The 24,277-nt window shown below is 42.0% G+C and overlaps 1 protein-coding gene across 1 annotated transcript in view; it reads right to left on the bottom strand.

Annotated features, from left to right (window-relative positions):
• The window catches only part of LOC126489570 (TOX high mobility group box family member 4-like), a 28,910-nt gene extending 4,839 nt beyond the window's left edge, over positions 1 to 24,071 (bottom strand). The window contains 3 exon segments of the mRNA XM_050123907.1: positions 18,950 to 19,002; positions 19,898 to 20,086; positions 23,972 to 24,071. Coding sequence (XP_049979864.1) covers positions 18,950 to 19,002; positions 19,898 to 20,086; positions 23,972 to 24,071 — 342 coding nt within the window.
• Positions 24,072 to 24,277: the final 206 nt, after the last annotated feature.

The raw sequence follows: 24,277 nt of genomic DNA on the forward strand, positions 1-24,277 counted from the left end.
GACCATAAAATCCATACCAATGCAAATTATTCATATCTATATCATATCCCCCTTTAAATGTAAAAGAACATTTATAAACAATATTTGGGAACATGGGCATAGTTTTTTCTCTCCAAACTGCTTCCTGCTGAATAGGGGCGTCGTTAATTAGGTTGTTCATGATATAACCTGTTTGCTAGTTTCATCTCAGTTGGCAATTGAGCGAAGCAGTTTTTTGAGGGTGTTCACAGCAACCTTTCAGGAGGGCGTGGTCTGTCATACCAAATTGGAATAGTAGAAATCCATAGGGTCTGGTCCTCTGTGAAAACAAAAGAAGACCCTCTCCAAAGCATCATATCCTTAGACCCAAATTCTGAAGTCATAATATCCTTATATCCATTCTGGTTTAGCTTGGCAGCCCATGTAATGAAATGTCTCTCTGTACTTAGCTCCTTCACAGTTAAAAATTTTAAAGAAAACGCAATGTACATAATCCAGACTCTCTGTGAATTTTCCATTTTTACGTGGCTTATATTTCTTTATTTCTCTTAATCTATAACTATCTGTTCTTCTGTACTCTGTCTCTTTAAAGACTTTACCCTTTCTCTTTTTAAGACATTAACTTTTTAATATTCTTTTTCTTCTCTTTCCCAAGCCTACGTACATTCATCCAACAATGTGATCCATAAAGGTCTTTTATGTCTGAATCTGTCCTATTGTGAATCTGTAATTTCTTCATTATCCAGGAGCATTTCTTAAAATGTTAAGCACTTCTTAAAAACTTAAGTTGCACCATGTACAGGTAATACGGGACTGCCTGTGTCCTGCCCAGTCTAGACCTTAACTGCGCAGTTTTAAGGTAATTACAGTAGTTCCTGCCTGAGACCAGCACAGTTCAGCATGGTGGAGCTGAGCCAAGCTGCTCCTGCCTCAGAGCCATTTGGTGTCCCTGAGCCACACACAGTTCCAGGTACACAGCAGTCCACATTGTCATCAAGCAAGCCATAAAGCTTTACTCCAAATGCTCCATTCAAAAGCTCTGTCTCCCACAGGAGCCAGACAGAGATCACAATGGCGGCACAGCCCAGAAAGCCGGCATTTTAAAACAGCCAGGTTTTTCCTGCTGCCGAGTCAGGACAATTTCTTTGCGGCACGCAACCCAGAAACAGCAAAAAGCTGTCTTAAATTCTCTCTCTCTCCTTTTTAAGCCCTCTCAGGTTTTTAAGTGGATTTAGCCCATCACGTCTGGGCGCCATCTGTTGAAATAGGAGCAGAGGGGCTGCGTCCCCGGCACCCAGCTGCCCGCATGGCTAGTTTATGCCCAGAAATAATTACACACAAACTGTATTCATTCAAACACTGTCTGGCCCGGCTAGTTCCAGTTTCTTATTGGCTAGCTCTTACATATTGTTCTAACCCATTTCTAATATTCTGTGTAGCCCACGAGCTGGCTTACCAGGGAGGATCTTAACCTGCGTCTGTCTGGAGCAGGAGAATCATGGCGACTCTCTCTCAGCTTCTTTTTCCCACAATTCTCTTCTGTTTACTCCACCTACCTAATTTTCTGTCCTATGAGGGCCAAGGCAGTTTCTTTATTATTACAAGACTCACCTCCATCAATCGTCCTTATACTTTACATTTATTTCTACTTTTGTTTAAGGTATTACTTATACAGATCATACCTATACAGCTTGCTTAATTATGAAATATGAAAATTTTAGTCCTTATAAGCTATACAAGATAATAAAAAATACAGGCTAAAAGTCAACCATATCTAGCAAACTTCTAGTCATGTTAGTTAGGTTTTCAAGTTAATATAGAGTTATATCTCACATAGATAGGTAATCTTCAAACACTTCAAAGACCTATAAAATATAGCATTTAAAATGTTTTCATAACCTAGAATTTTCTTGAGATAAGATGTGTCTGCTCCTGGCAGTACTAATTACTTCAAAGAGAATGATGGGATTTGAAGAAATTTGTCATAGTTTGCTTTCAATGTAACAAAGCTTGGATCAGAAACTGCTCTTGCCTGGATTACTTGACAGTATGCTGTATAAACTGGACATGCAGGACCCACAGGAAAATGATCACTAAAATTTGCCAAAACAAGGTGGGGTACTCCTTCAGGGTTCAAGCTTTATAAAGAGTCTGCCAAATATTCTGGAAAGCAATGGATGAACTGCCAAAACAGGTGGTACAGTCCTTCAAAATTCCTGCTTCACTAAATAGTCTTTCAGATACTCTAAGCCTGTTGGCTGAAGATGGTTGCCCCAATGTTACAAAAGAACTTTGGGTGATTGTCCAGATGTCTCCGCCAAATCTAGAGTTTTCTCAGGTAATAATATATTCTTCTGAGATCTTTGATGGGGTTGAAGACTACATAGTTATAATTATAGTTTTCTTAGTCATGATAAAAGATCAATTAGATATGAAACTTTAGACTCACGAAGATAGAATGGATGATAGACTATTTTCTTTAATCTTACCAAATATAAAAGACTAAATATTGAAACTAATTCTTGCTTGATAATTGTTTTGCTATATGTAATTTTGCTATGTTAAAATTCTTTTTGATTAGATAGAAAGGGGTAAATGATGTGGGTTGTCTTTTTCTATGCTGTGAATGTGTGTTTCTCTCATCGGATGATAAATAAAGCTGCTTTGCCCTATGGCAATGCAGGGTAGAGCCAAGTGGAAAATCCAAGCAGAGATACAGAAGGGAGGAGTCTGGGAGATGCCATTCAGCCACCCAAGGAACAACATGCCAGCAGATCAATAATGCCATGGCCACATGCCAATACTTAGATAAATAGAAATGGGTTAATTTAAATGTAAGAGCTCTCTATTAATAAGCCAAACATTTATAAGGAATATTAAGCCTCTGAGAGATTATTGGGAACCAGTGGGCAGGATATAAATCTCCAATTACAGGGTTGAGTTTACTGATATGTGTTTGTCATTAGCCTTCATCCCAGGGCAGGTGTCACAGGCACTTTGGGATTTTGTATCCACCATAATACTTTCTACCAATCCTCTGGCTAAAAGGAGAAATTGAGTCTTGCATCTTCAAAAGCGATAACTGACTGGGTTAGAATTCTTAACCTGTAACTAGGGTCTGTTGAAAACCTACGCTCCAGGCACAGCCATGGGCTGCTCTTATGACATTGGGATAAAGAAATAATTTAGAGTTCCCAGTTGCACAGTAATTTCTGGGGTAGATAGAAGTACAGATGTAGTTTACATAAACACACACACACAACCAAAAAAAAAAAAAACCTCAAGTAGCTGGCATTTACACCATGGTTTCTGAGACTGGATAGAAGCACAGATGTGGTTTATATAAACTCACACAGACACACACACACACACACACACACACACAAGTAAAACTTAAAAATGAAAGCATTCTCACAAAACAATCAGGGATAGATATATGGAACTGCAGGAGCCTGTTTTCTTTGACAGTTGCCTTACTATTGTTTTCCTAGACCAGATGAAAAACTGACTCTTGGAGAGCCTCAAAGAGCATCTGTGCTTTGCCATGTCACCGGTGTGGGCTTAGCAGTGGATGGCAGGGGACACAGATGGGTACCCTGCTGTCGCCAACTCCCTCTTTGCTCCTGAAGGAATAGCAGTGTCAGGAAAAGGAGACTATGAGCTTCCTTTGCTCTATCTAGACTTGGAAGCTCCTGGGCTATTGAGCAATCAGCATTTCACAAAGACTTCACCTTTTTATTCTCCTGATCCCATTTCAAAGACCAGCAAGAGAAACAGCCACAAACACTGGCTAGGAACCTAGCTCCTGAACACACACAGTCCTGCATGCTGATACCTACCATACACACAGCCCTGCATGCTGATACCTGCCACACACACAGCCCTGCATGCTGATGATACCACAACACAGCCCTGCATGCTGATACCTACCATACACTCAGCCCTGCATGCTGATGCCTGCCACACACACACAGTCTGCATGCTGATGATACCACACACACACACACACACACAGCCTGCATGCTGATGATACCACACACACACACACACACACACACACACACACACAGCCTGCATGCTGATGATACCAGCTTTGTGACCTTGGACTAGATCATTTCTCTAGCCTTCAGTTTTTTTAGCCATCGGTTGGGGAAATGTGCCTACTTGTGTTTGCTGTTAAAATACAATGAGCAGTAGCCTTGTTGACAACAACACAGAGTCAGGCACATCAGTGTCCAAAACATCTGGGTTGGTTGTTGTCGGTTTACACCTGGGAGTCATGAAGTGAAGGGCTTAACCACCTTCTTCTGACCTGTGCTCTATAGTACTGAGCATGTGCACAGACATCTCAGGCCTTTGCTGCTACTTCTCTCTCTTCCTTTCCTATACCTGTAGAAGTTACAGACAATATTCGCAATGTGAAAGGGGCAGGCTTCTTGCCATTATCTTCCTGCCTGCTTCTTCCACATTCTCGCCACTTGTAGACAAATGCAAGGGCCTCACCTTCACTCCCAGGCCCCACTCCTCCACCTATTAGGCTCCAATTCCACGGACTTTTCCTTTTATTGCCTTTTATCTACAGTGAATAGATTCCTACTCTGTGAACTAGATCTAACCTCAGAAATCTTCTCTTTGGCAAATATTGTGTTAAGTAATAAAAATCAGGTTTTGTTTTGTGTTTTAAAAGGAAATTTCACCACTAACATCAGGAAACGATGCCCATTGTGGTGCCACCTTTCCTGATAGCAGTTTCCAGCTGAGTAGCAAGGTTATGTGGCATCTCAGTACCCATCTGTCCTTAAAGCTTTCATTTAATTTCGTAAATTAAAACATTTGAATCCCAACATGCACTAACTGGAGGACTGACTTTAACGTGATACATGACCTTCTTATATTAAGCATGAATGTACATGAATGCCTTTTCACCTGAACCATGGTGAAAATACTCAAGACGATGTGAAAGAGTCTATCTGCCACTTGAGGGTGTCACTGTCTTTACTGTCCGTATCTGGCAATATAGAAATCTGCATTTACATTTTACCTTTCCTGTTTAAAAACGGAATAAAATCACCTGGACACATGGAAAGGTTAATGCCAGTATTATAAAGCTTGCAACTTTTCAGTTCCATGCTTGTTAGTCTCATTCTGTAGCCCATCAGGACTTCATGTGGAAATTTAGAGAACACGTTAAGCAGGCATGGCCCCCTCTCTTCCTGCATCCATCTCTTGCCTTGAGACCCTGGACCAGTAGCTTCACTTTTCTAATCTTGGGTTTTATCATATGTAAGCTTACATATGTTGTGTTACATGGCGTTATAATTCCTGGCACAAAATAAGCACTCACTCAGTAAGTTTTGACTGTTGCTATTTAGAGTAGGATACTCAATCCCTCTTAGTTGAATAGATGCTTGGGCTTTCCTAGGTAGGGCTAGCTAGGTTCAGCCTCTGGAAGACGGAGATGGAGTGTCCCTGCTACGACTGGAAACTGCCTGGAACTAGTTCTGCCTCCAGTGCCTCCACCCCCCATACTGACTTGTGCACAGCTTGACTTCTGTGCCACGGTGGCTTCCTTGCTTAGAGCAGAGTTAATTTCCCTCCAACACCCTTCTCCACGGTCACTGATGCTATTTCCCAGTAACGTTCAAATGATTTCATTGGACTTTTTAAATGGCTGTGAAAAATGTGGAACCAATAGTCCTAGTCTAGCTGACAGTTTTAATTGGAGTGTCTGTGTATGTGTGTGTGTGTGTGCTGGTTAATTAAACGAGATATTTTTAGATGTGTGTGTTCATTAGTCCTTTGGAACACCTCTTCCTTCAGATATCTAAAATAAAACCAGGTAAATTTATGGTCTGGTTAGAAGCAATTAACTCTTTATCTCATGCTAGCCCAGTAGATTCCCTCCTGGGACTCTTGCTAGAAGCCAGAGGAGGGCAGAATGGCAGGATGGATGCAGCACCCGCAAAGTGTGTTACCTCCTCCCTCCCTATGAGGATTGTCCCCCAAAGTCAGAGCTCTATGCTGCAGAGGCTTCCTCCAAACCCTTCAGAAGCGGTGACTTCTGCACTTTTTATCAGAATTCAGTACCACGAGTCGCTGAACCCCTGAAGATGCCAGGAGTTCTGCAGGCATCAGGAAAGGGGCGTGCGTGCACTCTTGAAAAGGCCATCCCCAGGTTCTCTCTAATCTTGGACACTGATTAAAGTTATATTAAAACCATTTTTTATAGAAATGGAGTTAAGATTATAAAAAAGTCAACCCAGGCATGTGCTTGCATGGGTATGTATGTGAACCATAGCGGTGTCATTAGAAGCAGGATTTACATAAGGCTCGATGCCAATGAACATCCTCAAACAGGCAGCGTTTGTGAAAGGGAGGTAATGTAAGTGGTTTCCCGGTACCAGGGATAACAACTGACCAGGACTTCTACATGTGACAAAACTGCACAGAACCAAATGCATGCAAAAAGGGAAGGAAAAATGAGCAAGTTACTGATACCATTGCTGATATCCACTCAGTATACAAAATATTGTACAGGAAATAAAATAAAAAGTAAAGAAGGTGTGTTGCACTCCTGAGTAGACTCCTTAGCCGTGGCTAGAGCAGTAAATGAACAGTCCTTCAATCAAATCATGTTCCCAGCTGTTGTGGTAGTGGAAATAGCTTCACCAAAGCCTGCTGTTTTGTGCAGTGTCTATCAGGGAACGACAATGCGCTTGAATTCTCCACAAGTCTCATCAGTTCAGTACTGTGCATTTGGCTTTGTGCATAGTCAATAAATGCAATGTAGCTCTGCCTGTGTCCAAGGGGTAAACATATTGAGTTAACAAAGGGTTAATAGTTTTTTTTTTCATATTTAGAGCTTTAATGCACAGTTTATAAAGGTTTGTTCCTGTCGTAAACATTAGCCGCTGTCTGGTTAGTCATCAATAACACGGAACTTATGGGAAATCTCCATTTTTCTATTGGCCTTTGTTGCCATCTATTTCTGTAAGACTATTGACTGATTGACTTTTAGGAGTGGGGGCAACTGAGGAGACAACCCTTTCTCTGCTTTTGACTCCTGTTTTTCTTGGCACCATCGATTTGATTTATACACTCAGTTTCCACACTTGTGAGAGATTGGGCTTGTTTCTGTAATTTCCCCCTCCTATCTCTGCATCGTTCCTTTCAGTGACCCTTCACAGGGGAAAGTGACTGGATGGATATCGTGACAATACCTTAATTCATTTATGGCTAATTCTTAAACCAGATTGCCCCCCAAAAGATAGTCTATCATAAATGTATTTAAACAATTCTAATATTTTAAATGCCTATGATTAAATGTGCCCACTGACACAGGAGGGAAGTGACTTCTCTTAAGTTAAATGAATTTGCAGAGCATAGTAGAATTTCAGTCACTGTGACACCCCAGAAAGCTGGAGGATTGTTTTAGGGGTGCAGGCTTTCCCACACTGTTTGGGAAATAATATTCATACAATTTACCTAAATCAAGCATAAAGCCTTGTTACTTCTGAATTTTCATTATATTAAATTTTAAAATCTATATAAAATAGAGAGCATTGAGAAACTCTTTGCAAATCTTCCATTCTCACTGGATTTTAAGGTCTCTAAAAGCAGGGACTATGTCTTTATATGTCAATACTACACAGTATTTTGTAAACTTACACCGAATAAATTTAATATCTGAATAATATTTATTCAGTTAAGAATAGTATAGTTAACTAGCATTTTGGCAGATTCCAAAACATGTAATTGTACAAGAAAAGAAAACACAAAAACACTGTTGTTGTACTCATGGTCTCAGATTGATGATGCATGTTAACTAACATCACATTTGACAACCGTGTCTTAATATCCTTTAAGAGGCCATTTGGCATATCAGTATTAAACATATGTTGTAAACATGTGGATGGAAAGTCCATCTTCATCCATTTCTGGTACAGCATTTCATGTCTGAGGAGATGCTGTGTGTTGTAGAGGAACATAAGCCTGTACTGAAGTCTTCAGAAAGGGATGCTGCTACTCCTTTTTTCAACTGCAACAGCACGAGGACTGTAAACTATCCGCACAATTACTCACAATAATGTGTACTAAACTTATGGGTTATGTGTTCAAATTTCATATGCAAGAGTATAAAAGTATAATTATCATTAGCTTCAAACATAAACCTAAGCTTTAAAATTCCGAGTTATAAAGAAAGGGAGCTCATGTTTGGTTTTTCATTTTATTTTATTTTATTTTTTTAAAATATGTAGCCCAGGCTGTCCTTGAACTCACCATCCTTCTGACTTTGCCTCCTTCAGCAAATCCTACCAGAGTGCACCACCACAACCGTCTCATTTTTATTTTTATTTTTTTATAAAAAAGTCCCTATTGACAAAAAGAGGGCCAGCCAACTTTTTCTAAAACACAGGCTTTAGACTGAACAGTTGCTTTCTCTTGTAACTACTCAGTGCAGCCCTTGTGGGGAGGGGGGGCAGATAACATGGATTAGAAAAGATACAGCTTAATTAGTCTGCAGTTCTTCAGGGTTTCTTACTTTTCTCTAACAGACACCCTATAGTCTAGAGGAACATGGGCTCTATTTTGTGGTGGAGGGCACTGTCAACGAGGAGAGTCACCCAGGGTCACTAATGGGTGTTAGACTGTTGGCAGTAGCAAAGGAAAAGATTAATAATAAACTTTGGAATCTGGAGGACACTATCATGGAGGAGAGTCACCCAGGGCATGATATGGGTGTTACAATGTTGGCAGTAGCAAAGGAAGAGATTAATAATAAACTTTAGAATCTATAGAGACTAGTGAACAGAGTTGGCACCACCTTAAATGGAAAACCAAGTCCCCAGTTGCCCAAGGAGAGGAGAGTAATTTGTTTTTCACCCTGTCCTAGTGATATCAGTTGGTAAATACCTATTGGCTCTCTGTCATGGCAATGTGTGCATAGCAGGTGCTTCAGTACCAGCACATAAGCACAGGCTGAAGAAGTTATTTTTGATTGGTTACTCCCTGCCATTTCTCTCATACTAAAATGATAGCATAGGCACTAAGTTTTTACACCAGCTAAAAGGAAAATGTATCAATCCATTGTTGTTCGACTTAATCCATTCTAAATTGATCGTCCTCCTTATTGTCCATTTACTCCACTGTCCTAAACCACAACTTCAGGAGTAAAAGTGTTTATTTTTGCTGAATTCAAGGATTTAATGTGTGGGGCAACATATCATTCAAGGAGCTGACTTGCAATTTTCTGATTGATAGTGGGCATGTTAATGTACTGTTAGCCCTCTTATACCCATTCTAAAGTAAGTTCCTAACTAAAATCATTATGTCATGACTATAAAATATTTATACAAAAAGGAAGGTGTAGAAATTGAGGACTAGTGTCAAGTTGATATAATGCTAGGAAAATGAACTCGGTGGAAGGAATGCATAGTTTTGCTCCCTGATCAGTCTGTCGAACATAAAGGAGCAATGGAGTACCCCTTCCAGACATCCTACTTCAAAAAAAGGGCTCAGATGCATTCCTATCTATATCCACAATTTCTAATTACAATTGCTACACATTTCTCTTGTGTAGTCTGAAGTATTATGGAATGAAACTGTTTCTCTGTGCTTTCACAGAGCCATAATATGCACAGAGTGTCATTCTCATGTCGGACATTCTCTCTCTGAAACCTGCAAGGCACTAGCTCCTATTGGGAGAGGAAGAGTGTGAGAAAGAAACTCTGGGTAGTGCCCTGTTGATTCTCAGTGTGCCAGGAAGGTCTGAGACTTTCCTTCTTAACCGGGTCTCAGGGAGTGAGCTCCATCCAATCCTCCAAATCCAAGACTTCTGACCAACCCAAGGGGCATGCTACATAAACAGAACTACATTAAAAAAACCAAGGAGGAGCAATTAGGGCAGAAGAAGTCTATGCTCTTGTTAGAAGGATTACTTGCTGAAGTTCTCACGCAGTGTTGTGTGGAGAAGAAGGAGGCCCCTTCTCAGTGACACCTGACTTGATCAAGTGAACAGTAGGTATTTTTTGCTGGCGGGTCATTCCAAAGCCCAAAGGTGACCTGTGTTTGCCCATGTGTTTATAGCATGAGTGTTCTCAGACTCCATCCTCACAGGACTTAATCTTCAAAGCCAAGCCTCACACGATTCCCCGGCTCCTGCTCTCCAGAACTACCCATTTGCCTGGCCAAACCACTGTCAACACTACCATCATGTTTCCAGCCACCTCACAGACCAGCACACAGGGTATTTGTAAAAGAAGTTCTGAGTCTTGAAAACCCTGGGAGCATTTACACATTTACCAACTTGGCTGTCTTTTGAGGAAAAGTTTTCCTTTTCTGTCATTATAAATATCAAAATTTCAAATACCACCCTTGGTTCTCTAAGGAAGTTAAAGTGGAGGGGTGGGTGACAAACACCAGCTGCTCTTACCTGGGTTGCATTTCTGTCTTGGCAAGGGTGCACAAGTGCCTGGTAGAGCTCGGACAAGCCCTAGTGCTGGCGGCTTTGCTCCCAGCCTTCCAGACACTCTGGAGCTGGGATAAAACAGCAGCTGCAGCACGGACCTTGATTTGCTGAAGGTCCAATGAGCAGGTGACGTTTGCACTCACTTTGGAGATAATCCGTGTGCTGTGATGGTTAGAACAAGCCTGCTCTCACCTCTGGGATCATCTCTGTTACTCAGAAATCCATTTAAAAACATTCTTCTAATGGGCTGAGAAAAAAATCAGAGAAACAACACCCTTCACAATAGCCACAAATGGCATAAAATACCTCGGAGTAACTCTAACCAAAGAAGTGGAAGACTTGTTTGACAAGAACTTTAAATCTTTGAAGAAAGAAATTGAAGAAGACGCCAGAAAGTGGAAAGATCTCTCATGCTCTTGGGTAGGTAGAATTAACATAGTAAAAATGGCAATCATACCAAAAGCAATATACAGATTCAATGCAATGCCCATCAAAATCCCAGCAAAATTCTTCACAGACCTCGAAAGAACAGTACTCAACTTCATATGGAAAAGCAAAACAACCAGGATAGTCAAAATAATTCTGTACAATAAACAAAACTTCTGGTGGCATCATGATCCCTGACTTGAAACTCTACTACTACTGAAAACAGCCTGGTATAGGCATAAAACAGACAGGAGGACCAAAGGAACCAAATAAAAGACCTGGATTTTAATCCACACACCTTGGAAAACCTGATTTTTGACAAAGAAGCAAAAAATATAAAATGGAAAAAAAGAAAGTGAATTTAACAACTGGTGCTGGCATAACTGGATATACATGTAGAAGAATGAAAATAGATCCATATCTATCACCAAACACAAAACTCAAGTCCAAATGAATCAAAGACCTCAAAATAAAGTCAGCCACATTGAACCTTATAGAAAAGAAAGTGGAAGTACAATTGAACGCATTGGCATAGGAGACTACTTCCTAAATATAACCCCAGTAGCACAGACACTGAGAGAAACAATTAATAAATGGGACCTCCTGAAACTGAGAAGCTTCTGTAAAGCAAAGGTCATGGTCAACAAGACAAAACAACAGTCTACAGAATGGGAAAATATATTCACTAACCACACATCAGACAGAGGTCTGAACTCCAATATATACAAAGAACTCAAGAAATAGGTCATCAAAAGAACAAACAATCCAATAAAAAATGAAGTACAGACCCAAACAAAGAACTTTCAACAGAGGAATCTAAAATGGCTGAAAGACCATTAAGGGAATGCTCAACATCCTTAGTCATCAGAGAAATGCAAATCAAAACAACTCTGAGATTCCACCTTACACCTGTAAGAATGGGTAAGTTCAAAAACACTTTTGATAACTTATACTAGAGAGGTTTTGGGGTAAAGGGAGGATGTCAGTGTGGCGATTTCTCAAAAAATTAAGAAAAAACCTTCCTCAAGACCCAGTAATACCACTTTTGGGTATATATCCAAAGGATGCTCAATTGTGCCACAAGGACATGTGCTCAACTATGTTCATAGCAGCATTGTTAGTCATAGCCAAAACCTGGAAACAATGCAAATCCCCCTTGACCAAAGAATGGATAAGGAAAATGTGTTACATTTACACAATGGAATACTACACAGCCGAAAAAAAATAACGACATCTTAAATTTTGCATGTAAATGGATGAAGCTAAAAAAACATCATTTTGAATAAGGTAACCCAGACACAGAAAGACAATTATCACATGTTCTGACTCATAAGTGGTTTTTAAACATAAAGAAAAGAAAACCAGCCCACAAATCACATTTCCAGAGAACCTAGACAACAATGAGAACCCTAAGAGAGTCATACGTAGACATAGTATACATGGGAAGTAGAAAAAGACAAAATCTCCTGAGTAAATTTGGAGCATGGGGACCTTGGTAAAGGGTTGAAGGGAATGGGAAAGACAGGGATGGGAGCAGAGAAAAAACATGTAGAGCTCAATAAAAATCAATTTAAAAAAGGAAGGAAAATCCCTGCCTAGATAACACAAAGTTGTCCTATGGTACTGTGCCCAAAGCTCCCATTTCCTTGATGAGCAGATGTCAGGGAGAAGAAACAGGACTTTGGATTGGGGACTTGGTTTTCTCTATAGTTTGTGTTGCTCTGTGATGCCAGCTCCCATTCAGAGCTGGCCAGTTGGCAAGGCTATGGCCTGTTCTGCTTGCTAAGTTGGTCTTTGGGACCCAGCCAGGTGGGCTCCAGAGCCAACACGCCCCTAGAAAGCATTTAACTGCACAGGGTAGGGCTGGCACCTGTCTGATAGCGTGCTGTTGGGGCTGTCAGTGGTTGAGTGCTCTATCCACAAAGAGCCTGACCTTCACTGACTACAGAGTGGAGGCTTGGAGAGACATCCTTGGGGTTCCTCTGTGTGGCAGTTTGTATCTCCAGGATGGTGGAGATGAAAGCCTGGCAAGGCATATCAAGATCCTTTGCTCCAATGGGATGTTTATGAGGGAGGAGGAGGAAAACTAAGTGACCTTGAACATCGCTGGACATTGCCTTCCCTCCTCCACTGTGCACAGACCCAACTCTATCGACCAGCAAGGGAGCAGGCCTGGTGCTGTGGATCAACCCCAAGACTGGATCAACAAGGACACCCGACCTCTCTTTACATGGAAAATGGACAGAGGGCCCAAAAGCAAGTAAGAGATTTGGGCAATCCCCCAGCCTCAACCAGACAGCATCCATCATCTCTTTTGGTGAATGCTAACAGCTCCCATTTCTACCCCCACCAGTTGAGCTGGAGAGTTCCACTTGAACTGGGAACTCCCAGATTTGTATTCCACTTTATGTGGCCCTTGAGTCCAAGAGGATGCCATGTGAGTGATAAGCCATGCAGGCATGTTGCACTGTTATTTTTAGAATGAGGAATTTGATTTGCTTCACCTGCCAATGATTACAAATTCTCTCATGATTTGCTTAGCTCTCAATTAGCTACAATGGAGGCAATTGGAGCACATACATGTGTGTGTGTGTGTATGTGCGGTGTGTGTGCACATGTGCATGTTGGTATGCTCTGTCTGTGTGTGTGCTTGTATATGTGTGTGTTCATGTGAGTATGTTCAGTGTGTGTGGGTAGCTCAGTGTGTGTGTGTGTGTGTGTGTGCATGCACACACACACGCATACATGTGGGTATGCTCAGGCTGGCACAAGTGGGAGCAGTAAAATATCAGAGCAGTGAGGGAAGCTGTGCTTTGGGTGGTGGTGAGTGAGGGTTCTGACTATCTCCTTTTTGGTACTCATTCACAGGCTGCTCCTTTGAGTTAGGTCACATATCACTAACTTGCACACACCCCCCCCCCCAGCAAATCCCTCCTTGTTCTTTTCTTCTCCTACCTATACCCTCTCACCTAGAGCCTTTTCTCCACCAAACCAGTCTTCTAGAATTGAGAGGAGAGAGAAAAAAGAGTGCAGGATTCTGGAGATCAGAATAGCTGTTCTCACTGAGAGAGATTCAGCAGCATCAGGAGCATAGGTGCAGCCGGGCTCCCTTAGGGCCTGCAGCAGTGATGTTACACCAACAAACTTCAATGATTGTACTAACACTCTGTGGTGGTGAGAACAATCAAGCAATACTTTAGAAAGCATTGATCACATTTAATTGTCCAGGCACCTTTGGAGTCACAGAGAGTCTAAGTAACTCATGTCACACTGCTCAGCATCAGGGAAGTCTAGAAGTGAGTGTAGCCAACCCAGATCCTGAGAGGAGTCCAGGACTGAAGGGCAGACGATGACTGAGAGAAATCCCTCGGGGTTGATGAATCCTCTTTTAGGGAATCTTTTGAATCCCATATTTGTTTTTTTATGATGCATGTTAGATTCAGAAAACTGGAAGACCTTAGAGACAGCTGAGAGGGCTGCTGAGAGTGGTGGGAGCCACTGAGGTATCGAGAAAAGGTGTGATGGACGGAGCTTGCAACACAGCAAAGGGTTAATGGTGTTAGAATAGGAACAGAGAATGAATGGAGTCAGACATGGGATGGGGTCACTTAACCAGCCTCTTTGACCTTGAAACCACCCTGACATCTGGACCTTGTTTTTGTATCTCTACTTGATGTGGAATTCCCCTCTGTATGCTGCATATGTTTTATTACCATTGGTTAATAAAGAAGCTGCTTTGGCCTATGGCAGGGCAGAATGTAGTTAGGCAGGAAACCTAAACTGAATGCAGGGAGAGAGAAGGCAGAGTCAGGCAGGCACCATGTAGCTGCCAAAGGAGAAAGATGCCAGAATATTACTGGTAAGCCACAACCTCATGAAGATACATAGATTAATAGAAATGGGTTCATTTAAGATATAAGAGTTAGCTAGGAATATGCCTGAGTCATTGGCCAAACAGTGCTGCAATAAAAACAAAACAAATCAACAGCAAAAACCAAAAACATTCTTCCACAACCAAACAATCTGAGAAAGAGAATTAAAAAGTCCAAGAATTCCTTCTTTTGTTCTGTACTTTGAAGGCTTGTGTCCTTCCACTGATTGAGGGAAGAAACAGCACTAAGAGCATAAGCTGCTGCGAGGAAGGCACTGGAAAGCCCTGTGGAGCACCAACAAACAGCAGATCATGTCTGATTAGAAGGAACACCATCCTGGAGGAGATGGTGGCAGAGACAGAAGGGCCTGTTCCAGAAGGAGGGAAGGGTGGGCACAGGGCATGCATTGGGAACGAACCAGCCATCCCAAGGGAAGGAGCAGCTGCTTCTTAGACTAGGGCATGGCAGGTGGCATTTGAGGCACTAGTTCTGCTCTTTGTTAGGGCAGGGAAATGGGGAGGAGATGATCGCTGAGGCTCTGAGATGAGACTGCTCTTTAGTTGGCTTGAGTTGGGGCTCAATGCACCCTTCTCAAAGGGCAGCTACCCCCTTGACAGCAGCCAGACATCAACAAGAGGGTCTTGAAGGAAGAGTGTCAAAGGGATCTACTCTGTCATTGCTAAGGATTTGGTGGCTCCTGCTGAATATAAGAAAACATCCTAGAGGACATGAAATTAGGTTTGGGTAGGTGAGAACACATCCTGTGGCCTTGGTCTTGGAGAATAACACATATCTTCAGCGTTTATTGGGACACTACCAGGTCCTGCCCCCACCCGGTGCTGCTATCTAGTGGATGCTACTGTTTCCTTCTATTGCCGTGGTGCAACTGGTATCTGAAGTACCTGTGAGGACTCTGAGAATGCCTGTTTTCAGTCTCAGGATAATGCAGTCTTGATCACTTAGCTGGTCTAAAGTATATGTGATATGAGCCCTTAGCAGTCATTTTACGCTTCCAGATCTGAATAAAACAAACATTGAGGAGGTCTTTAAAACCATCTAAATCTCTGCTCCTGGAAGATGGCCCATCTTAGTAATCGAGAGGGGGGGTTGCTGGGAAGAGAATGGATGGGTGGATTTTAATTTTTTGCTGTTTGCTTGTTAGAGAGCTTAGAACAAATCTGTTTTACTGTCCCATGTCTCTTTTCTATAAAAATGAGCTAAAATGCTTGATATTTCGTAGGGTGGTAACGATTAAGAGGACTGATGCAAACACCGAGAACAACTGCGTTGGGTACCACATGCACTGCAGGGGTGAGCTAATTTCCTCCAGGAATTATTCACTTAGTGGCAGGGTCAGGCAGGAAGTTATCTGCTGGCCCTCTCCGGTAGCTATCTTCCCACTCCTCTTTGCTTTCTGTTTATTTTTACTGTTGTTGAAAAGTTTTAATTGAAAGATGATGGACACTTTTTTTTTTTTTTTTTTTTGCCAAGCATCTTCAAGGGAGGAAAAGTCACATTTATGCAGGAAGATGGAAAAACCTCAGGAGGACCTGTGTAAAACATGCCCTTGCATGCAGACTACAATTTGCATCGATCCCTGGGAGCCCTTCATCCTGCACTCACTCCATATTTTGTGGTTGCTTTTTAGCATCTGCCTGCGGCACTTACATCAATCTCACCTACAGGTTTGCGTCTCTGGCACACTGTGAAAATTACAGGAGGTTCTCCAGGCCTCCAGGAAGAAATAAATTGTAGACCACTGCCTCAAGAGTAGACTTTATGTGCTTGTATTCCATGCATCCACCACAACAACTCAGAGGAACTCAGTAAGGGTCACTCGTTGACAGAGCAAAGAGAGTTCAGCTTGTAATGCTGAAGAAAATTCCGTTGATGCAGCCTTGTTGGTTGCATGAGTATCTACCTGCCAATTTCAGTCAGCTGAAGTGAGCTAACACAAGAGAGGTAGGGAGTTGGGAATCCATGTAACAGCAAGGGGCACCATGAAGCAGCCTGTATCTAGGATCCTGGAAGGGACAGGGAAGTCAGCCTCAGACAGGATGTGCGAACACTGAACACCCTGGCAAGAGAGTCCAGTGAGGGCTTTTGCCTTCTAACCTGGAAGAGGCTAAGGAAAGCAATTAGCCAGAAGATTTAAGACCTGAAAGAGGCTTGTTCAGCTGTATCAGGGATGTAATGGAGGTGCTTGAAGGTGCAGAGATGTCATCTGTAAGAGAATGGGGCCAGCAGGTACCTTTGTGGGTACCTGGCTTCCCATGGTAACATCGTGCCCTTTAATGGTAACATGAGATTATTCTCTATCTCTCTCTCTGTCTCTCCCCCCCTCTGTGTTTGTGTGTGTGTGTGGTGTGTGTGTATGTTCATGCATGTAAGTCCATCTGTGCATACCTGTGTGCATTTACTCATAAGTGTACTAGAACGGTGCATTCACATATGAGGACACGGGAAGCTTTCTCCCCTCTGATTTGTGTTTCCATATCTTAACGATCAAAATTATCAAATGTCTTTTCTTGAGTGAAGTGACTGTTAGGAAATAATAGTTTGAAAAAGAACAACACTTAAATCTCTAAAACCAAAACCTCTTTACAGGGGAAAACAAACTTTTGACCTAACACATGACCAGTCTGTGATCACCCAAAGCCAAGGAAGCATCTGTGGAAATGGCTTGTTCGGACATGCCTGAGTGAGAAGCTGTGGAATGTGCCACTTTGCCCAGAAACTCAAATCTGTAAGAGGGTCCTCAAGAAACTCCTGAGTCTGGAATTCCAATTAAAGGCAGGACTTTCACTCCCGCCCATCTTGGGGGAAGGCAGAAGAGCGTCTTGTGTGGAGTGCTGGGTTTGTACTACGTCAGGACTTCTGTCCGAGCAGGGCCAGAGCTGCATGCACAGAAGCAGGAAATATAGTGACAGCCACAAATCGAAGCTTTTCAAGTCTGCTGACCTGACAGAAAGATGATGCATTTCCAATCCACGTATAAAATGTGGGCTCACCTGCTACTCTTCCCATCCCAGGCCTTCATCTTCATCCTTGCACATGACTGAGTTCAAAGTCCCATTTTAATTACTGCATGATATGCTGATAGGAAATCTTACTCTACTGACTCATACATAGCAATGTCTTCATGAGCTAAGGCATGTAATTATAGCCAATCCATGTTGCTTTCCTCAGAGAAATTTCAAACTGATGCTTGTCCTCCTTTGACATGGTCATCAGCAGAGAGGAGATAATACTTGGTATTTCTCTAACAACATCTCCCAAATGTCCCTTGCAGAATTCTAGGTTGGAACAAATATAGTGTTATCTATATTATCACAGACAGAAAGGACAAAACTAGACAGCAATGTCTTCAGGCATAATGGTAGGAAATTATTTATCTTTTCTAGACTTCATAGCTACCCTACATGTCTTGTGAATTTCCATTTAGAAATGAAGAAACTCAGACTCGGGGATAGAGTAATTTTCCCAAAAGCAACTCAAAGGAAGCTATCAGGCTTGAGTTCCAGCCTGTGCTGACTGTCCACAATGTGGGTTCCGTACAATTAATAGCCACTGTTTATCTCACTGTGGTTCGGGCACTGTGATGTACTCTTCATGTGTGCTGTATCTGCTACATTGTCTAAAAGCCCAGTGATGGTATGCGTGCGTGCGTGCGTGTGTGTGTGTGTGTGTGTGTGTGTGTGAATTCTGTGTGTGTGTGTCTCTGTGTATATGTGTGAGTGTGTGTGTAACCCTCTGTATGTGTGTGTGTGTCTATGCATTATTGTTTTCTTATTATTCCCACGTTGCAGCAAGGGAACCTGATAGAGTCATAACTATTAAGAGGCAAAGATGACACCTGAGTCTAGTCCTTCAGTCTGTCTGTCCCTGGGCCCTGTGTACTTCACCATTGTACTAAATGCATTGTCTTCTAATAGTACAAGATTTCCATGAAAGAAATAAAGTCTCCTTATATGGTGTTTTAGCGATCTCTTAGCTTATTTAAGATCAAAGAAGTCAGAAGGTCAGGTAATGATTGGTGCAGAAATGGCCTTGGAGATTGTGGAAACTGCTTCTTTGACTATGGAGGATTGGTGATGTGCAAGACAAGTTCAGGGAAACGGAGTCGCCTTGTGGCTGAGTAAACAGGAAGCCTCTGTGACTGAAATCCACAGGACTCAAACAAATCAAAGTTCTATGTCAATACGAGGTAAAACACCAGAAGAAAGACAGACTGGTGTCCAGAAAGCACGGAAGTTTCTGAAAAGGCAAAAAAACATTTAGCAAAGGGACATTTTGGAGGTACGAATAAAATCCTCAACTATGAAACTCACTGCCCCTATACTGTAAGTGTGTTGTGTAGCCAAGGCACTGCGCCAACACCTAAACAACTGTGAGAAACAGATTCAGGGAGCTACTGAACCAGCACCTCTGAGTTGAAGTTGGAAGTCTCTATCTGGTACCTTTGTTAAAAGCTCCACATGCTGGCCACTGACTTTCTTCCCAAGTCTGGCTCAGTTTAAACCTGATAGTGCTCCAGACCTGAGGACATCACCTCAGCCTGAGACACTAGGCACTGAACACCCAACACTCATTCGGCACCAGAGCCTGGTGCCCTAACCAGGCCACTTCACTATCAGTGTCTGGAAGCACGCAACAGCTCCTGGAGAAGTTCGAGGACAGCCCACAGGAAGCAACAACTTCACATTCCACGTGTGTCCATGGCAATCTGAGCAATGACAGGTCGCAGCTATTTCTGGCCTAGAAAAAGAAAACCAACTGTGCAAAATCCCTCTGTGTCAGACCTTTTGGGAACACACATTCTACAAAATGGGAAAGAGGAAGCTCAACTATAGATGAAAATGTAGCATGGGGAAGGTTGACTGTAGACGGACACCCAGCAACTCAGTCATGTAAGAGAAAGCAGAACTCTCAGAACTAGCAAGAATCAGTTCGGGGCAAGTGTCTGCATTTCTTGCCTAAAGCAAAAATGCTTATTTTGCTTTGAAATGAGTAAAATATGAAAATGTGACCTGTTTCATGGTCTAAAGTTTTAACTTAAAACATACCATGGTTTTTTAAATGATTTGTTGCTAGTTTGGAGTGTGTTGAAATGGCAATCTCACAGAGTCCAAGGAGGCAATGCTCTAAGTACCTCCTTCACAAAATGCCTGAGATGCTGTTGTTGGAGATGCGTAGTTTGGGGGCAAATATATCAGCCAGGCATCTTCATTAACTGATGGAGGGCAGATTTGGCCTATTGACTTTAAAACCTCAATATGAGGTGCAACTCTGCAGAGTAAGATGGGGGTGATGGAGTGGAGGTCAGAGGGCTTCAGAGAGGCTAGAAAATATGCAGAGAAGAGAAGATTCCTCTCTTAAAGTTTACTCTCCTTGAACCCATCTTTTTTCTGATGCCCCAAATAACTACCTACATCAGCAACAGAGCGGACAGCTGTGCCTTCATCAAATACCCCTGCTCAGGGTACCTGGGCAGGGAACACACTGCTCCTTGTGGATGTAGTCTGTAATTGAGTAAAGAGCTGTTTCTTTTCCAAATCAGCCACTGCTGCCAAGTAGTCATGTGTGGTTCTAGGTCTTTCTTTTTCCTCCCTCAGTGGGTAATTTTTAACCAGATCATGTACTGGGTGGTGACATTTGCCTCCTTAGATCTTATCTCCCTTTTTAAAAACTACTGCCACCAACCCCACATCGACATCCTTTACTGGTCTTGAAGACTCAAGACTAGCGTCTGAAAAGGTAGCTTTGGCTATGGCTGTAATCAGCTTTTTGTTGTCTCCTTTTCTATGTACCATTGACAGCCCTAGTATTTGTTGGTCACTGACAACAGGAAGAAGAGAAGTTTGGGAGCTTAGGGTATGATGATGCAAAATATTTTTCTTTCAAGAGTGATAGCTATAAAGACTTTATGGGAATGTTGGAGGGACAAGAGACAATAAAATGAGAAAAGAGAGATTTCTAAGATTCCTACAAAAGACAACTATGCAAGAAATTCTAATATAAAACATTTTTGTAAGAGGTCAACAACTTTGAAAATGAGACTAGTTGAAGTACTGTCTCTTTAAAATATCTATTTCATGGATTTTAAATAAATCAATTGCACTGATATACCATTAGGTACGTGATAATATATGCACATATTCACGATAATATATGTACCAGTAAAAGGCATTCATCACGTTGGTTCAGAACTAGCATAGAACAGAAAAAAACATGGAGAAATTTCTGAATGAACTAAATTGTATGTCTAAGTGAAGGAGGAACTGTAAGGAAGAATTGCTATTTACTGGGATCAGCTAAGAGAGGGGAATGCCACACAGAGAGCTCTTGAAATCTGTTCGGCAGGGCAGAGTAGCCAAGACAGGGAGTCTGGGACACACGTGGAAGACAGACAGGGGCTGTTAGAGCAGTCTAGTCCGGCAGCCTTGGGAGGCACATCCAGAGGTTGTCTAGCAGATTTCTTAGCAGAGAGGTAACTTCGTATGAAGATATGATGAGAAGTAGGTCAAGCCTGATTGCTGGAGAAAAATCAGGCCACACTCAGATGAACCCGAGGGAATGGGCCAAGCAATGTTTCTCCTGTAGATGAAGGGAGGGCCTGCTTTCTTGTCTCTGGGCACTTCTTAGATGGTTCCTTTTCACTAAGACTTTGGGGAAAAGTCCTTTCTCAGTGACCCCAGCCTTTCTCCTAGAAGGGACACTGGCTTCCCTCTGTATATCTCTTTTGAGATAAGTCAGCAGCAAACTTATCATGGCCGGGGACCTGGAAATATTCTCCTAGGTGACTGAAAAAAGACACACATGTTGCATCTGGTTGCTATCTCCATTTTTGGAATCTATGGAAATCATTTATCTGAAATTTCAGATTAAAAATATAAGACTCTCATTTGAAAGTGACTCTTCAAATGAGAGGGGCAATGTGTTTTAAAAATTGAGTTTGAGAAGACACCCCTCTCCCAATTATTTTTGAGACTGGTTTTCTTGAAGAATTGAAAGGGACTAGAGAAAACTCACTCATTAAATCTGACTCATTCTTAATCTGCTATGGGGTAAGATGAACATTTCAAGGGGAAGAAGAGCGGTCCTGATGGAGGAGGAAAGCTTGCTTTTCTTAGCCTTCATGGGCCCCAGAGAATTAGGAAGCCCTGGGAGATTTACACCAGACTAACAGAGGAGCAAAGCACCCTACTGCAACTTTTTGCCATGATTTTTTCCTATTTATCAAGAAATAGGAAACCTTCATGCATTGGATTTTTCCAAACTGATTGCAAGTGCATTTTATGCTAATGTCTGTTAGGTTCACGAGAGACATTTGACTTTCTACTCTGAATTTTAGGCATGGAGGAAGTATCATGCTTGCTGTGTCGTACTTATGCATCTGATGAAAAAAAGAGGATTGAACATTAAAAACTGAAGGTCATCTGTACGATTGTCCCAATAGCAATCTGTGTACCTTTAACCCGGAGGAGGAAAAGTAATTACCCTTTGGCTTCTGGTGACCTCAACTAACCTTTGTTGAAGGGCCAGAGAAAATAAAAGCTGACCATCAGCCTGCCCTGGCTGCCCTGGGCTTAACCTGCTGTGTGAATGCGGAACAACCCAACAATAGGAGCAGAGGGTGTTGCCATGGAAATAGCCCTGGATGAAGGAGTAAAACCCAGAAATTTATCACAATTAATTGTTTTATTAGGAGCCTCCCATCTTTTGGATTATTCCCTGGGGGCTGCGAAGGGATGACTCATTCTCATTTAGATCTTAAAGAAAAAATCTGCTCGAATAAATGAGTAAAACCATTTGAGGTTGTGGCCGGAATTGGACAGCTTTGTGAGAGACAGAAGGATCTATAGCTTCCCATCATCTATAAAGATGCAAATGCAAAAAGCCAGGACTAGGGCCAAAGAAGCTCGTCCCACTAGGCACACCAGCTAAGGTGTTGCTTTGAGCATCTGGGCAAGCTCTGGAGTATCCGGGTGCCTGTGTAACAGTATAACAGTGAGCAGATATGGGTTGCCACATGCCTTTGTTAGCTTTTCTGCCAAATGGAGCCCAGGCTCAATATGGTTTTGGTGAACCAGTTTATATCTGAAAATAGAAATTTGCCATCCAGTTATGCTCAGATTGAACTGGCATAATTCTGCCTGCTCCCAGCTAACTGGAGAAAAAAAAGAAAAGAGAAATAGAGTGAACAAGTAACAGTTCTTTTCTGGGACTTTGGCTAGTCATCTCTCAGGTCGGAGCACTGGGCTCTTCATCAGAGCTAATACTATTTTTGTTTTTAACATTAGAATGCCTTTGGTCTTATTTCTGATGAAACAAAGAAATTAGACTTGAACATATGACTTTTAAAATCATTGCCTTCGTTAATTCTTACCAGGTGGATTAATTGAGAATTTAGGGAAAGGGACCAAATACGAGCTTACCTTTGTTTTATTGGGTGCTGGAATAACAAAGCAAAGCTCATATCTTGTACTTTTAAAATAGTTATTTTTGCTAATTGGTTTCAAAATAATTTGTGGTATCAAAACAAAGCAGGAGACTAAGTTTAGATATTGATTTTTCTATTTAATGGATATTTCATCAGTGAAATTTTAATCACCGATAAAGGCAAGCAAACCGTAGTAGTTGTTTGTTGAAGACCCTTGTTTACCAGGAGATTTGGTTTCATGTCACAGTATAAGGTGCTGACGTGAGTTTCATTTGTGAGCTTAACTCCAGATGTTTATAAGAAATTGATGTTATGTTGGAGCAAAAGGAGTATTGGCTTTCATTAAAATCCAGATAAAAGCGGTGTATAATACAAATAAACTTTTTAAACAAAAAGACTCATTGAGACTCTGTTACCAGTGATGAAATCCAGTTCTCGAACTACTGATAGATCTGTGTCTTGCCTATAGTCAGTCTCTCATTTTGTGTGTTCTTCCTAGTGTGAGGCCAGGATTCTGTCTGCTAACTCCTCAGGTTCCCGTGTTTGCAAGGCCCATTTCAAATAATGTTCTAGACCTGGCTGGACTCATTAAACACGCTGTAGCCACTGGCAGGCTCCCCGTCTTTCTCTGCTACAGATAACAGCCTTCCTTAAGTGGCAGTAACACATCTCTGCTAAACCCGCAGCCAGGTTCTGAACATGCTTACCTTATTTATATTTTGGCATCACCTTGTTGGTGAGTGTGCTCTTGAATTTGCAGTTAGTTTTCTGGTAACTACATACCTGCTTGCAGGGTGTTACGAACACTCCTTCTGGCCGAGGCCCCGACTGCCTTGAGCTTCACGGTCTCCACTCCATTTGGACCATATCCAGGTTTTCTCATTTTCAGCTGTCACCGAGGTGGCTTGACTGAGGCAACAGAATCAAAAGTAAAGACAGTGTCAAGTCCTGTTGTTGTACATGGTTGGGGCAACAGAAGTGTGGGGGAGTGCAGTGATGACCAAGTTCAGTGTAAAATGTTTCAGTCTTTTTTTGCACCAGGAGAAGAGGGTAGGTTCATTCTGCTGATTTGGGGAAGCAGCTGTGATT

Source organism: Alexandromys fortis, unplaced genomic scaffold, assembly GCF_014885135.2.
Source record: "Alexandromys fortis isolate MF-2015 unplaced genomic scaffold, M_Fortis_MF-2015_v1.1 scaffold_210, whole genome shotgun sequence".
Taxonomy (NCBI): domain Eukaryota; kingdom Metazoa; phylum Chordata; class Mammalia; order Rodentia; family Cricetidae; genus Alexandromys; species Alexandromys fortis.